The following is a 13,001-nucleotide window of genomic DNA, read 5'->3' as shown; positions in this document are numbered from 1 at the left end:
ACTTTAAGTGGTAAAATGTCAAAACCAGAGGGTGTAACAAGCTACATATGTGCATCTTAATACGTTGAGCAACCACAGATAAAGCTACAAAGAGATATGCTCTGAAACAACATAAACATGTCAAAATAAAATTATTTTTAAATGTTCCAAAAATCCACAAGGATGGAAAAGAAAGAAATGGGAGTGAGAAATAAAGACATTCAAGACAAATAATAAAATGGCAGACACAACCCCTAATCTATCAATAATTACATTAAGTATAAATGGTTTAAATACTTCAGTTAAAAGGCTGAAAATGGCAAAGTGGACACATAAACAAGAGCCAAACCTATGGCAACTAAAAGAAACTCACTTCAAAAAAAAAAAAAAAAAAAGAAAGAAACTCACTTCAAACATGAAAATATAGGTAGGCTCAAAGTAAAAGATTGGAAAATTATATATGCTAAGCAAAAGTTGATTTGAAAAACAAGAGGCTATAATATCTCCTTTGTTGGCTCCTCTTATTTCTTAAACTCTAAATACTGGAGTGTGCTATGACCAAGTTCTCAGACTTTTTTTATTATCTACACTAACTTCCTTGTTGAGTTTCCTTGTTGAACTCAGCTGGTAACCCACCATTATATAATCCACATGCTGAAGAAGCCCAAATTTACATAACATTCTATGATCATGCCCCAGGTACTCATTGTGTATCTCAAAGTGAAATTTCATAAGACTGTCAAATGTCCTCAACATATCATTTTTAAAAACAGATTTATTTATTTATTTATTTTAGAGAAGGAGGGGGAGGAGCAGAGGAAGAGGGACAAGTAGATTCCTAACTGAGCATGGAGCCTGTCATGGGGCTCCATGCCACAACCCTAAGATCATGACCTGAGGCAAAATCAAGAGTTGGATGCTCAACCCAGGTCCCCCTCTTAGCATTTTAATAGATTGAAATAATTGAGTGTCTTAATGCTTAAGATAGATAATTTTCTGGTTGCCTAGGTGGCTCAGGTGGTTGAGCGACAAACTCTGGATTATGGCTCAGGTCATGACCTCAGGGTCATGGGATTGAGTCCCAGGTCAGGTTCTGCCCTTAGCATGGAATCTGCTAAAGATTCTCTCTCCCTCTCTCTACCCCCCTACTCCCACTGCTCATACTCACACTCACTCTCTCTTCAAAAAAAAAAAGAGAGAGGGATCCCTGGGTGGCGCAGCGGTTTAGCGCCTGCCTTTGGCCCAGGGCGCTATTCTGGAGACCCGGGATCGAATCCCACGTCGGGCTCCCGGTGCATGGAGCCTGCTTCTCCCTCTGCCTATGTTTCTGCCTCTCTCTCTCTCTCTCTCTCTCTCTCTCTCTGTGTGACTATCATAAATAAATAAAAATTAAAAAAAACAAAAACAAAAAAAAGAGAGAGAGAGATTTTTCCATGATTCCAACTTCCCTAATCTGGCTAAATCTTTCGTAAAATAAATATATAATATCACTTATGTAGTCCACAAAAAGAAAAGATTGGATTTTAAGCACGATCGTTTTATTTGAGATAAAAAAGGATGCCATTATTAGTCCTTAATATATTCTTTAAAATTTAAGGAGAAATAAGATACTTTACCTCCACATTGAGGTGGTTTTGTCCAGGTCCCATTTAAACATGTCACTTCTGCTTCTCCAAAAAGGTCAAAAGGTTTGATGCATTCATAATGAGCACTCCAACCAGGCAGATACCTAAGCCTCTCGTTTAGTACAATAGCATTTTTCACTTTGGGTGGACTCTCGCAGGACATATCTTAATGGGAAGAAAAAAAAGAAGCATCTCTAATTCAATGATAATTTTGAGTAGCAAATCAACAGATGGGATTCCAAATATATCCCAAGGGGGAATTTAAGATCAACAGTTTATTATGAAACAGTGCCAATTTTAAGAAGTTTACATATAAGATTGAAGAAAAGATAAAACAATATCCTCTGATAAGATTTAAGCTTCTATGAAAAGGAGAGTTTTTCTGGACATTTCCCATTTTTAGTAAAATCAATATTATAAATTATATAAATTCAGAATGAAAATCATGGGACACCTGGGTAGCTCAGAGGTTGAAGATCTGCCTTTGGCTCAGGGAGTGATCCTGGAGTTCCAGGATTGAGCTCCCTACATGGAACCTGCTTCTCCCTCTACCTATGTCTCTGCTTCTTTCTCTCTGCGTCTCTCATAAATAAATAAATAAATAAATAAATAAATAAATAAATAAATAAAATCTTTAAAAAGATGAAAATCCTAATAAAAAGATTATTTGATTTCAGATTTTGGCTTGTAATCATCGTGTTTATGAATATAATTTTAGGCCCTTAGAAAAATAAACATAGTAGGCACTTCCTTAGATAACAAATGAAGAATTAACACACTTTGAAGAATGCCATAGTTGGAAGAGGATGATTAACTGAGGATCCAAACAGATGATGTGGAAAAATAACAGAAATATAAATGTACAGTTTATAAAAACACTCTTTAATGATTTTTTTTTTTTTGCAAATGCTTAAGGACATTTCAGTGAGTAATTTATAACTCACCAGTGAGGTTCAGGAGGATATTAAGTATAATAGGCTATAGCTATGGTTCCTAAACTGGAGTACATATCAAATCTCTTGGGAATTGTTAAGACCTTTTCAAGGTTGCATCCCCAGAGTTTTTGACTCAACAGGTCTGAGTGAGCCTGTAAATTTACATTTGCATTTGTAACAATTTCCCAGAAGACACTAATGCTGCTATTCCAGAGATATCAATTTGAGAACCATTGGGTTTAAAGATGAACCACTAGGCAAAAAAAAAGATGAACCACTGAGTACACAATTTTATCCCTTTATGTTAAAGCATAAACCTTCTTTGACCTGGCCTAAAAAAATAATCTATGTCTGTTTTTTTAAATGGTGTTAGTGGGAATTCTATATTATATTACTTAAGACATTTTGGTAAGTAGATTCTAAAATATTAAAATACCTTTGCATACTGGACTTCCTATCCATTGGCCATTAAGACACTGTACAAAATCGGGTCCATCCAAAAGGTAATATGTTGGACATCTATAAGTCACTTTTTCTTCTGACCTATATACTACTTTCTTCGGGCCTATGGGTATGGCATTACCAAAGCTGGGTAAGTTAAAACAGTCTGTTTCTGAAAGAAAAAGAACACGTACTTGTTCAGTGAATCTTTTAAAATACATAATGACCAATAACTATAATGTAGGATGATAAGTACACATCAAACCAATGAGCATTGTACACAATTTTTCTTATTAGTTGAAAAAAAATGTGTTAGAAGTCTTTTGAGTGAATTACATTGAATAGTCCTATGCTTATCAAAAGTAAAACATGGGGAAAAAAAAGGTAAAACATGGAGGTGATGATATGGAAACCCTATAAAGCTATGGATACATGTAAGTCTTGATATCATATTTCTTCCACTCAAATTCTTTTTTTGCCCATACAAGCCACCTAATTATGTATGTATTTGTATTTTCTGCTTCTGTCAAAATCTGTTACTTTTAATTATGTCAAATATCTTAGAAAACTATATATTTATAAGGGGATAACTTATATTCAACAATAAATTGAATAATGATTGATTAGCAAGGAGCAGCTGTAATACAAGAACAGAGATGAGGGAAATCCCTGGGTGGCTCAGCAGTTTAGCACCTGCCATTGGCTCAGGGCGTGATCCTGGAGTCTGGGATCGAGTCCCACATCAGGCTCCCTACATGGAGCCTGCTTCTCCCTCTGCCTGTGTCTCTGCTAGTCTCTGTCTCTGTCTCTCTTTGTCTGTCTCTCATGAATAAATAAATAAATAAAATCTTAAAAAAAAAAGAACAGAGATGAAGAAATCTACAACTTCCCAGAGATACCTTGTTAAATTCTAGAATTACTGCCTAGTTTCATATTTGTACCACTGATGTCTGAATTAAAAATTGGGGTGCCTGGGTGGCTCAGTGGTTGAGCGTCTGCCTTTGACTCAGCTCGTGATCCCAGGGTCCCGGGATTGAGTCCCACCTTGGGCTCCTACAGAAAGCCTGCTTCTCCCTCTGCCTGTGTCTCTGCCTCTCTCTCTCTCTGTCTCTCATGAATAAATAAATAAAATCTTTATTTTTTTTTTTAATTTTTATTTATGATAGTCACAGAGAGAGAGAGGCAGAGACACAGGCAGAGGGAGAAGCAGGCTCCATGCACCGGGAGCCCGACGTGGGATTCGATCCCGGGTCTCCAGGATCGCGCCCTGGGCCAAAGGCAGGCGCCAAACCGCTGCGCCACCCAGGGATCCCTAAATAAAATCTTTAAAAAATAGTTATCAACCTTAGAGTAAAATTAAATACACTATACTTATGCATTTTGGTGGATTAGACCATTTTCCTCCTAAACATTTTACAGATGCAGGTCCATCAATTGCAAAACCATCATCACATTTATACATCACTTCTTCTCCATATTGGTAACTGTCTGATTTTTGAATTAGAATACCATGTGTAACCATATACGCTGGTGGTGCACAAGGAAGCCCTGAAAAAAAAAAAAAGAAAGAATAATTCCACGTTTCATTAATTTTGAAATTTAATTTTATGTACTGGTTGCCGTATTTGGCAGTATTATTTGAAAAGAAATGATAAAAAAAATAAAAAATAAAAAAAAATAAAAAAAAAAAGAAAAGAAATGATAACACAAGAGTTACAATCATAACACAGAGAAGGTGCACAAATGGTTCCTAAAGCTACCACTCTGATGGTGTCCAGCTGGAAACCTGAGCAAGAACTTGAAACCAAAAATATTCATATATTATCAGCTGTCATCATATCTTTCTATCATATTCTTTATAGATATGTCTCCTAAGGCAAGGAAAACAAAAGCAAAAATAAACTATTGGGACTATATCAAAATAAAAAGCTTCTGCACAGTGAAGGAAACAATAAACAAAATGAAAAGGCAACCTACAGAATAGGAGAAGCTATTTGCAAATGGCATATCTGTTAAAGGGTTAGTATCCAAAATATAGAAAGAACTTATAAAACTCAACACCTGAAAAATGAATAATCCAATTAAAAATGGAAGAAGACATGAATAGACAATTTTCCAAAGAAGATATACAGATGGCCAACAGATACATGAAAAGATGCTCAACATTACTCATCATTAGGGAAATACTAAGCAAAACCACAATGAGATACCACCTTATACCTGTCAGAATGGCAAACAAAACAAAACAAACAAAAATTCAAACCAAATCAAACCAAAACAAACTGTGAGAAACAACAGGTACTGGTGAGGATACAGAGAAAGGGAAACATTTTTGCACTGCTGGTGGGAATGCAAGCTGGTGCAGTCACTCTGGAAAACAGTATGGAGGTTCCTCAAAAAGTTAAAAATAGAACTATCCTATGATCCAGCAATTGCACTTCTAGGTATTTACTCAGGGCATACAAAAATACTAATTCAAAGGAATATGTGTACCCTGATGTTTATAGTAGCATTATTTACAATAGCCAAGATATGAATGGAGCCCAAGTGTCCATTGATAAGCGAATGGATAAAGAAAGGATAGCACACACACACACACACACACACACACACACACACACACAAATGGAATATTACTCAGCCATAAAAAGAATGAAATCGTGCCAACTGCAATGACATGGATGGAGCTGGAGAGTATAATGTTAAGTGAAATAAATCAGAGAAAGACAAATACCACATGATTTCACTCATATGTGAAGTTTAAGAAACAAAACAAATGAGCAAAGGAGAAAAAATAAGAGGGAGGCAAACCAAGAAACAGTCTCAACTATAGAGAACAAACTGTTGGTTACCAGAGGGGACTTAGTGGGGGGAATGAGTGAAATAGGTGAAGAGGATTAAGAAGGGCACTTGTGATGAGCACCAGCTGTTGTATGGAATTGCTGAATCACTAGATTGTACACCTGAAACTAATATTACACTGTGTTAAATAGGTGGAATTTAAATGTAAACTTAAAAATTTTTTTGAATTAAAAGAATAAAAATTAAAATGTCAATATATTTATGAAAGAAACTATCAGTGCTTCTCAAACCGATATAGTGAATAATAAAAAGAAGAGCATTTAGAATTAATCATCTTAAGATAAGTACCATGTATTGTAAAAATCAGGAAGCACATTATAGGAAAAACAAAAAAAATGTTTTAAACTGATGGCAAAGTAACAGTACAACTTATATACATAGGTAGGGATATGGATAGGCATATATGAATAGGTTTAGTTGCACTACACATCTAGTTTTAATTAAACAATTGCCAGAATTAAAAGTGATTCTATAACAAATCAATCAAATTAACAAAAATGGGATAGGCTTGATTATGCAAACATTGTTTGGTAAAGTACATAAATATATAAATGATTTTATAGATTTAGATATAAATGATTTTATATATTTAGAAACCTAAAGGATTCTTTCTCCTAGGTTTGATGACAGTTCTGTTTAATGGATTGTATTGAAAATTGAGGGTAGAATTTTAGTTTGCATACTGTCCTCACCTACACACCGAGGTAAAGAACTCCATTTTCCCATCTGGCAAGTTATCTCATCCTTTTCAGATACCCTGAAACCATCCTCACAAGTGTAATTTAATTTGCTGCCATGTGGGTAAGACTTAGGTTTTGATGTTTCTTCTATTTCTTCTGAAAATATAGATGATTTAATGGTTCCATGTTCTATAGGAGATGGTTGAGGACATGGGATTTTTTCTGTATAAAAACCAAAGATCAAAGAGTCAAGCACGGATATAATGTTTAAACTGAAAAATGCAATGAAATTTGTCATTTGAAATTTTAAAATAAGGACAATTTAAACGAGTTAAATTACAGAAACTGAAAAACATTTGAAACTTTCAAGCATATATATCTCCATACAATCTACGCTATTCTCCATTTGTTCACTATGCACCTTCATTCTTGTCCTGTTCATCACGAGAAATAAAACAGGTATAAACAAATTTTCTGTAGTTGTTTGCACAGTAACCCAAAGTTTTTGCCTGTTCATTTCACAATAGAAGTGAAAGAATGCTGATTGATTTATATACTTAGTTTGTGATTTACTGTTCAGGTTTAAGTGAAATAGATACAGAGATCTTCATCTTGTTCATTTACACAAAGCCTAAGGAAGAATTAATCTCCTTTGAAAGAATGTTATAAAGCAAGTTATGCACTACTGACCAACACAGCGTGGTACTGACTGCCATCTTCCATCTTTACACACAATTTCTTCTGCATCCTGAATTGTGTAATCGTCTTGACAGACAACAGATACTTTTTCTCCATCCTTAAAATTCACTGTCGTTGCCACATTCTGAGCATTGGGAATCTGAGGTGGAGGGGGGCATGACTGCTTTTCAACTTCTAAAAATATTAAAATTAGATTCTTGATTAAACATCAAAAGTAAAAAATACTTAAAAGATAAACAGAAAACTCAATAATAATGTATTATTAATGACCAAATAATAACGTCATGTTCTATGTTTAAATGTGTTGTACTCTTCAGCTTTTAGAGCACTTTAATATATCACGTGGCTTATATTCTCACCATATTACTTGTAGTATCTTTCTTTTATTCTTTCTGTGATAAAACTTGCAAAATTTATGTAAAACCTATTTTATTTTTTTTTTAATTTTTATTTATTTATGATGGTCAGAGAGAGAGAGAGGCAGAGACACAGGCAGAGGGAGAAGCAGGCTCCATGCACTGGGAGCCCGACGTGGGATTCGATCCGGGATTTCCAGGATCGCGCCCTGGGCCAAAGGCAGGCGCCAAACCACTGCGCCACCCAGGGATCCCTGTAAAACCTATTTTAATTATTTCTAAACATTAGGATGTTCTAACTGAATTGTCCACTCAGTAAAAGGCACTAGATACAGATATCAGAATCTTTTTAACAGATATCCTTAATCAAACATATTGTGATTGGATTAAAATCCTTACAAGATGTGGAATGGAAGCTAATTAGCCGGAGGAAGAACTGCCTGTAGTTAATGATCAAATTATTTGATACAGATTCTTGGCGAAGATAAGAATTAGATATGGTCACTAATGATTTATAGTGTGTTGTTTAAAGTTCAAAATTCCCTGGAGGTACTGTTTACTAGCTTGCCAACACTATTAAGAGGTATAGAGGTTAATGAAATACACCTTGTGTGACGGATTAGACAGCCCAGCTTCAGTTGTGTGACCAGCAAGGTATATAAAATTTCTCTGTAGGGGGTCCCTGGGTGGCGCAGCAGTTTAGCGCCTGCCTTTGGCCCAGGGGGCGATCTTGGAGACCCGGGATCGAATCCCACGTCGGGCTCCCGGTGCATGGAGCCTGCTTCTCCCTCTGCCTATGTCTCTGCCTCTCTCTCTCTCTCTCTATCATAAAAAAATAAAATAAAATTTCTCTGTAAACTCATGTTTGATCTCCCAGGGAGCTGAGATACTGTACAGCGTTGTGGCAGGTCATAATCTGAAAACAGAGCATGTCTTTTTCAATGAGGGAAGACTCTGGATAGCTGGCTATACCTGGAGGCTTTGGGACTTCTCTATGAGTCCTTGATTTTGCTTTCTCCTGCCATGTGTGTATTTCATTTAAGGTCTTATGTGAGTTGTACACTGGGAAGTCTTGTAAGTCCTTTCAGTTACCCAAGATTTTGTACTCAATTCAGAGAAATATTTGACTGAATACACTTCATTCATGCTTACTAATATTTTCGATTTCTGTCTCATATTTTCTAAGCATAGAAGTATTTTATATTTAACCAAATTTTTTTTCTTATTTGTTTTAAATATTTTGGCGTATTTTTTTCAATGATTTAGTTTCTTCTATATCTGATATTTAATCGTTTTTGTCCTAATAATGTTAATTTGTCCTTCCTCTGATACATTTTGCCAGATGTTGGTCTAGCAATTAAATTTCCCTAAAGATAGAATTACTATTCTGCAAATCGTCTGTTTATGCTTTTATAAAAAGTTTATTTGTATTTTATTATTATTTTTTTAAGATTTATTAATTTATTCATGAGAGACACAGACTAAGAGAGAGAGGCAGAGACACAGGCAGAGGGAGAAGCAGGCTCCTCCCAGGGAGCCGGATGCAGGACTTGATCCCCGATCCGGGATCACCACCTGAGCCAAAGGCAGGCGCCCAACAGCTGAGCCACCCAGATGTCCCTGTATTTTATTTTTATATTTTAAAAATGATTTGGTATTTTTTGCAGCTCTTTTTATAGCAATCATACCAACAACAACAAAAAAAGCTGTAAAAGAATAAATTTATTTAGGAAAAAATATTTGGAAATTAAGCAACAAAATCTAAATAACTGACCCATCAAAGAAGAAATCACAAGGAATATTAGAGAACATTCCACATAGAATTAAATGAAAATGAGATGTATATACAAATTTTGAGGCTGCTATACAGTGATACTTAGAAGGAAAAATGGAATTTATCTTTAAAAAGTAGGATGGCCTGACGGCTGGGTGGCTTAGTGGTTAAACATCTGCCTTTGGCTCAGGGCATGATCCTGGAGTCCTGGGATCAAGTCCCACATAGGGGTCCTCCACATGGAGCCTGCTTTTCCCTCTGCCTATGTCTCTGTCTCTCTCTCTCTATGTGTCTTTCATGAATAAACAAATAAAATCTTTAAAAAAAAAGTAGGATGGTTTAAATCAATGTTTTAATTTCCTACCTTAAGAAATGAAAAAATAAAATTAAAATCAATGTAATTAGAGTGCACAAACTAGTTAAATCACCAGAAAAGAGAAAATTGAGAAAGACAAACAGAAAAAAAGAAACAGAAAAAATAATGAATGTTAATAAGGCTATAAAAATTAGAAGAGAGTAAATGGAGAAAATTAAGCATTAAAATTGGTTATTTGGAAATATTAATAAAACGGAAGAAGAAATACAGCAAGAATAATTAAGATGAAAGGAGAAAAAAGTATCAATGTCAAGAATGAAAGAAGTAATACCAACAAAGAAACTATATAATTAAAAGGAAAATAGAATATTAACTGTTAGAAACAATTATATATACCAATCAATTTCATAAATTAGACAAAATAGAGCTGTTTCTTGAAAAATACAACTTCCCTGCATTGACAAAAGACAATAAGAAAATCTGAATATTTCACTACTTATTAAAGAAATTGAATTCTTCACCAAGAAAAATTTTCAGGGATGCCTGGGTGGCTCAGCAGTTGAACATCTGCCTTTGGCCCAGGGTGTGATCCCGGAGTCGTAGGACCAAGTCTCACATCAGGCTTCCTGCAGGGAGCCTGCTTCTCCCTCTGCTTGTGTCTCTGCCTCTCTCTCTCTCTGTCTTTCATGAATAAATAAATGAAATATTTAAAAAATAGAAAAATTTCCAAAAAAGCAAATTATATGTCAGGTGACTTTGTGAGTAAAGTCTATCAATCATTTACGGTAAAAATAATAAAATGATATGTGTAATATATAATATTGTGTAATGTGTGTAATAATAATATTACACATATACTTTCAGAAAACAGAGAAACAGAGAGCAGTCCTCAATTCGTCTTATGAGGCCATGATAATCTTAAAACCTGGGAGAGGCATTAAAAGAAAAATTAACTACAGATTAATATTCCCCATGAATACAGATGCAAAACTCCCTAAAACTAGATCAGCAAATCGAGTACATGAAAATATAGGAAGAATAACAGGTCACCATCTCGTAGGGTTAACTTCAGGAAGGAGAGATTTGTTCAACATTCAAAAATGTATATATATATAATTCACTGTATGAACGGAGTTAAGAAAGTCATATTATCATACCAAGAGATAAACAAAAACCATCTAAAAACATTCAACATTGGTTGATCATAAAATTTCTCACTCAGTTAAGTAAGAATAGAAGGAAATCTCCTTATGCTACAAAAGGGCATCTACAAAAGTCCTAAATTGACATTATACTTGTGACATTATACTTATATAATGTTGAATACCCTCCTCCCAGTGATCAGGAATAAGACAAAGAAGTATGTTCTCATCATTTTCTTTCAACAGTTTACCAGAGGTCCTAGTCAGTGATAAAAAAAAAATTAAAAAAATTAAAATGGACTGGCAAAAATAAAATCTTGTATTTTTAGTGATATTAATTGCTTACAGAAAATTGCAACAGATCTACAAAACAATACCTAAAATGAATAAGGCAACTTAGTATAGTGTCAGAGTATAAAATCAATATGTACAAATCGAATGTGAGGACAAAGGCAAAGGAAAATCCTGACCCCGTCTCCACTCACAAGACACCTTGAATCTACAGCTATATAGAGAACAATTTCCTCTGAAAAAGACCCGAAAAGGAGCTGAATGGCTCCTTCACAACAAACAATAAGTACTGCCCTGGAGTGCCCAGACAGCTGACTGAAACACACTCCCAGTCTTTCTCGGAAACAGGACTATTTACTTGTCCTAAAACTTTAGTTCGAGGGGCAGACCTCAGATTTGTCACACATCTGGAGGCTACAGAGGTGCTTTCAGGGAACATGGACCAGGGGGATGTCATCTTTGTGCTCTCTTCAGCCTCAGAGAAAACCAAAACACTAATTCTTTTTTTTTTTTTTTTTAAGATTTTATTTATTTATTCATGAAAGAGAAAGAGGCAGAGACACAGGCAGAGAGAGAAGCAGGTTCCCTGCAGGGAGCCTGATGTGGGACTTCATCCCCCATCGCCCTATTTGAGCATCCCCTAAAATGCTAATTCCTTTTTTTTTTTAGAGGCATCACATTTAACTTTATTATTTTTTTATAATAAATTTATTTCTTATTGGTGTTCAATTTGCCAACATACAGAATAACACCCAGTGCTCATCCTGTCAAGTGCCCCCCTCAATGCCCGTCACTAAATCATCCCCACCCCCCCGCCCTCCTCCCCTTCCACCACCCCTAGTTCCTTTCCCAAAGTTAGGAGTCTTTATGTTCTATCTCCCTTTCTGATATTCTTAAAGATACCTGACCAGATGTTAATTCAACGCCACCAAGTTTCTGAGTGGTGTGTTTCATAGCTGACTAATACATGGATGCAATTAATAGTTAGAAATTATGTTTTGGAGCAGCCCGGGTGGCTCAGCAGTTTAGCACTGCCTTCGGCCCAGGGTGTGATCCTGGAGACCTGGGATCGAGTCCCATGTCGGGCTCCCTGCATGGAGTCTGCTTCTCCCTCTGCCTTGTGTCTCTCCCTCTCTCTGTGTGTCTCTCATGAATGAATAAATAAAATCTTAAAAAACAAAAAAAGAAATTATGTTTTGGTTAGTTTCTAAATTACCTTCCAGCTTGAAAATTATGTGTAGTAATAAATAGGTAAAATTTTTTAAAAAGATGCAAAGATACTACTTTTACAAGTTAGAAAGAAATAGAATATGTTTTTGAAAATATTATAAATAAGAGCTTACCTGTGCAGGTTAGTTCAGGATCCCATTGTCCATTTATGCACGTTGAGTTCTTCTGCTTTAACGTTTTTCTGCATCTATAACTTATGTTGTCATTATGATCAAATATACTGTTATCTAATGGATTTGCCTCATATTTAGTCAGTCCGTATGTACACTTCTTAAGTTCATCTGTTGCTATAAAATGAAAATATTCCCTTAAAAATACTAATTATAAGAATCAAAGAAGCTACTATAAATATAGCTTAGAGTCAATAGTATAATAAAATTAGAATTTGTGCCCATAAACCTCACCAATTTATTTCTGATCCTATTGCATGAGATGGGCTCTTATGTGTGAACACAAGTCTTGTGTCCAGTCTTTGAAATTTCAGAGAAAAGTCCTTCATAAGTACATTCTGCACTTTGGGAGTTAGAAAAGTGCTAAGAGGCTCACTGTTTGGGATGATCTACATACTGAACAGTCATCACCTGACTTAATTTAGTCCCATATTTATCTGTGGAAATAGAATATATGAAGTTGCTAGTTTAAATGTTTTTTTTCCAATAAAGGTATTATAA

General features: G+C 35.2%; 1 protein-coding gene across 1 annotated transcript in view; it reads right to left on the bottom strand.

Annotated features, from left to right (window-relative positions):
* The window catches only part of CFH (complement factor H), a 77,710-nt gene that overhangs the window by 3,626 nt on the left and 61,083 nt on the right, over positions 1-13,001 (bottom strand). Inside the window, exons 15-20 of the mRNA XM_041774229.1 lie at positions 12,444-12,617; positions 7,213-7,395; positions 6,535-6,744; positions 4,352-4,528; positions 2,976-3,152; positions 1,596-1,769 (exon numbers count right to left, since the gene is read on the bottom strand). Of these exons, the coding sequence (XP_041630163.1) occupies positions 1,596-1,769; positions 2,976-3,152; positions 4,352-4,528; positions 6,535-6,744; positions 7,213-7,395; positions 12,444-12,617 (1,095 nt within the window). The remainder of the gene's footprint in view (positions 1-1,595; positions 1,770-2,975; positions 3,153-4,351; positions 4,529-6,534; positions 6,745-7,212; positions 7,396-12,443; positions 12,618-13,001) is intronic.

Source organism: Vulpes lagopus, chromosome 11 (genome assembly GCF_018345385.1).
Source record: "Vulpes lagopus strain Blue_001 chromosome 11, ASM1834538v1, whole genome shotgun sequence".
In the NCBI taxonomy this organism is placed as follows: Eukaryota; Metazoa; Chordata; class Mammalia; order Carnivora; family Canidae; genus Vulpes; species Vulpes lagopus.
The sequence above is the reverse complement of the archived record's forward strand: the minus strand, read 5'-3'. Positions and strand labels throughout refer to the sequence as shown.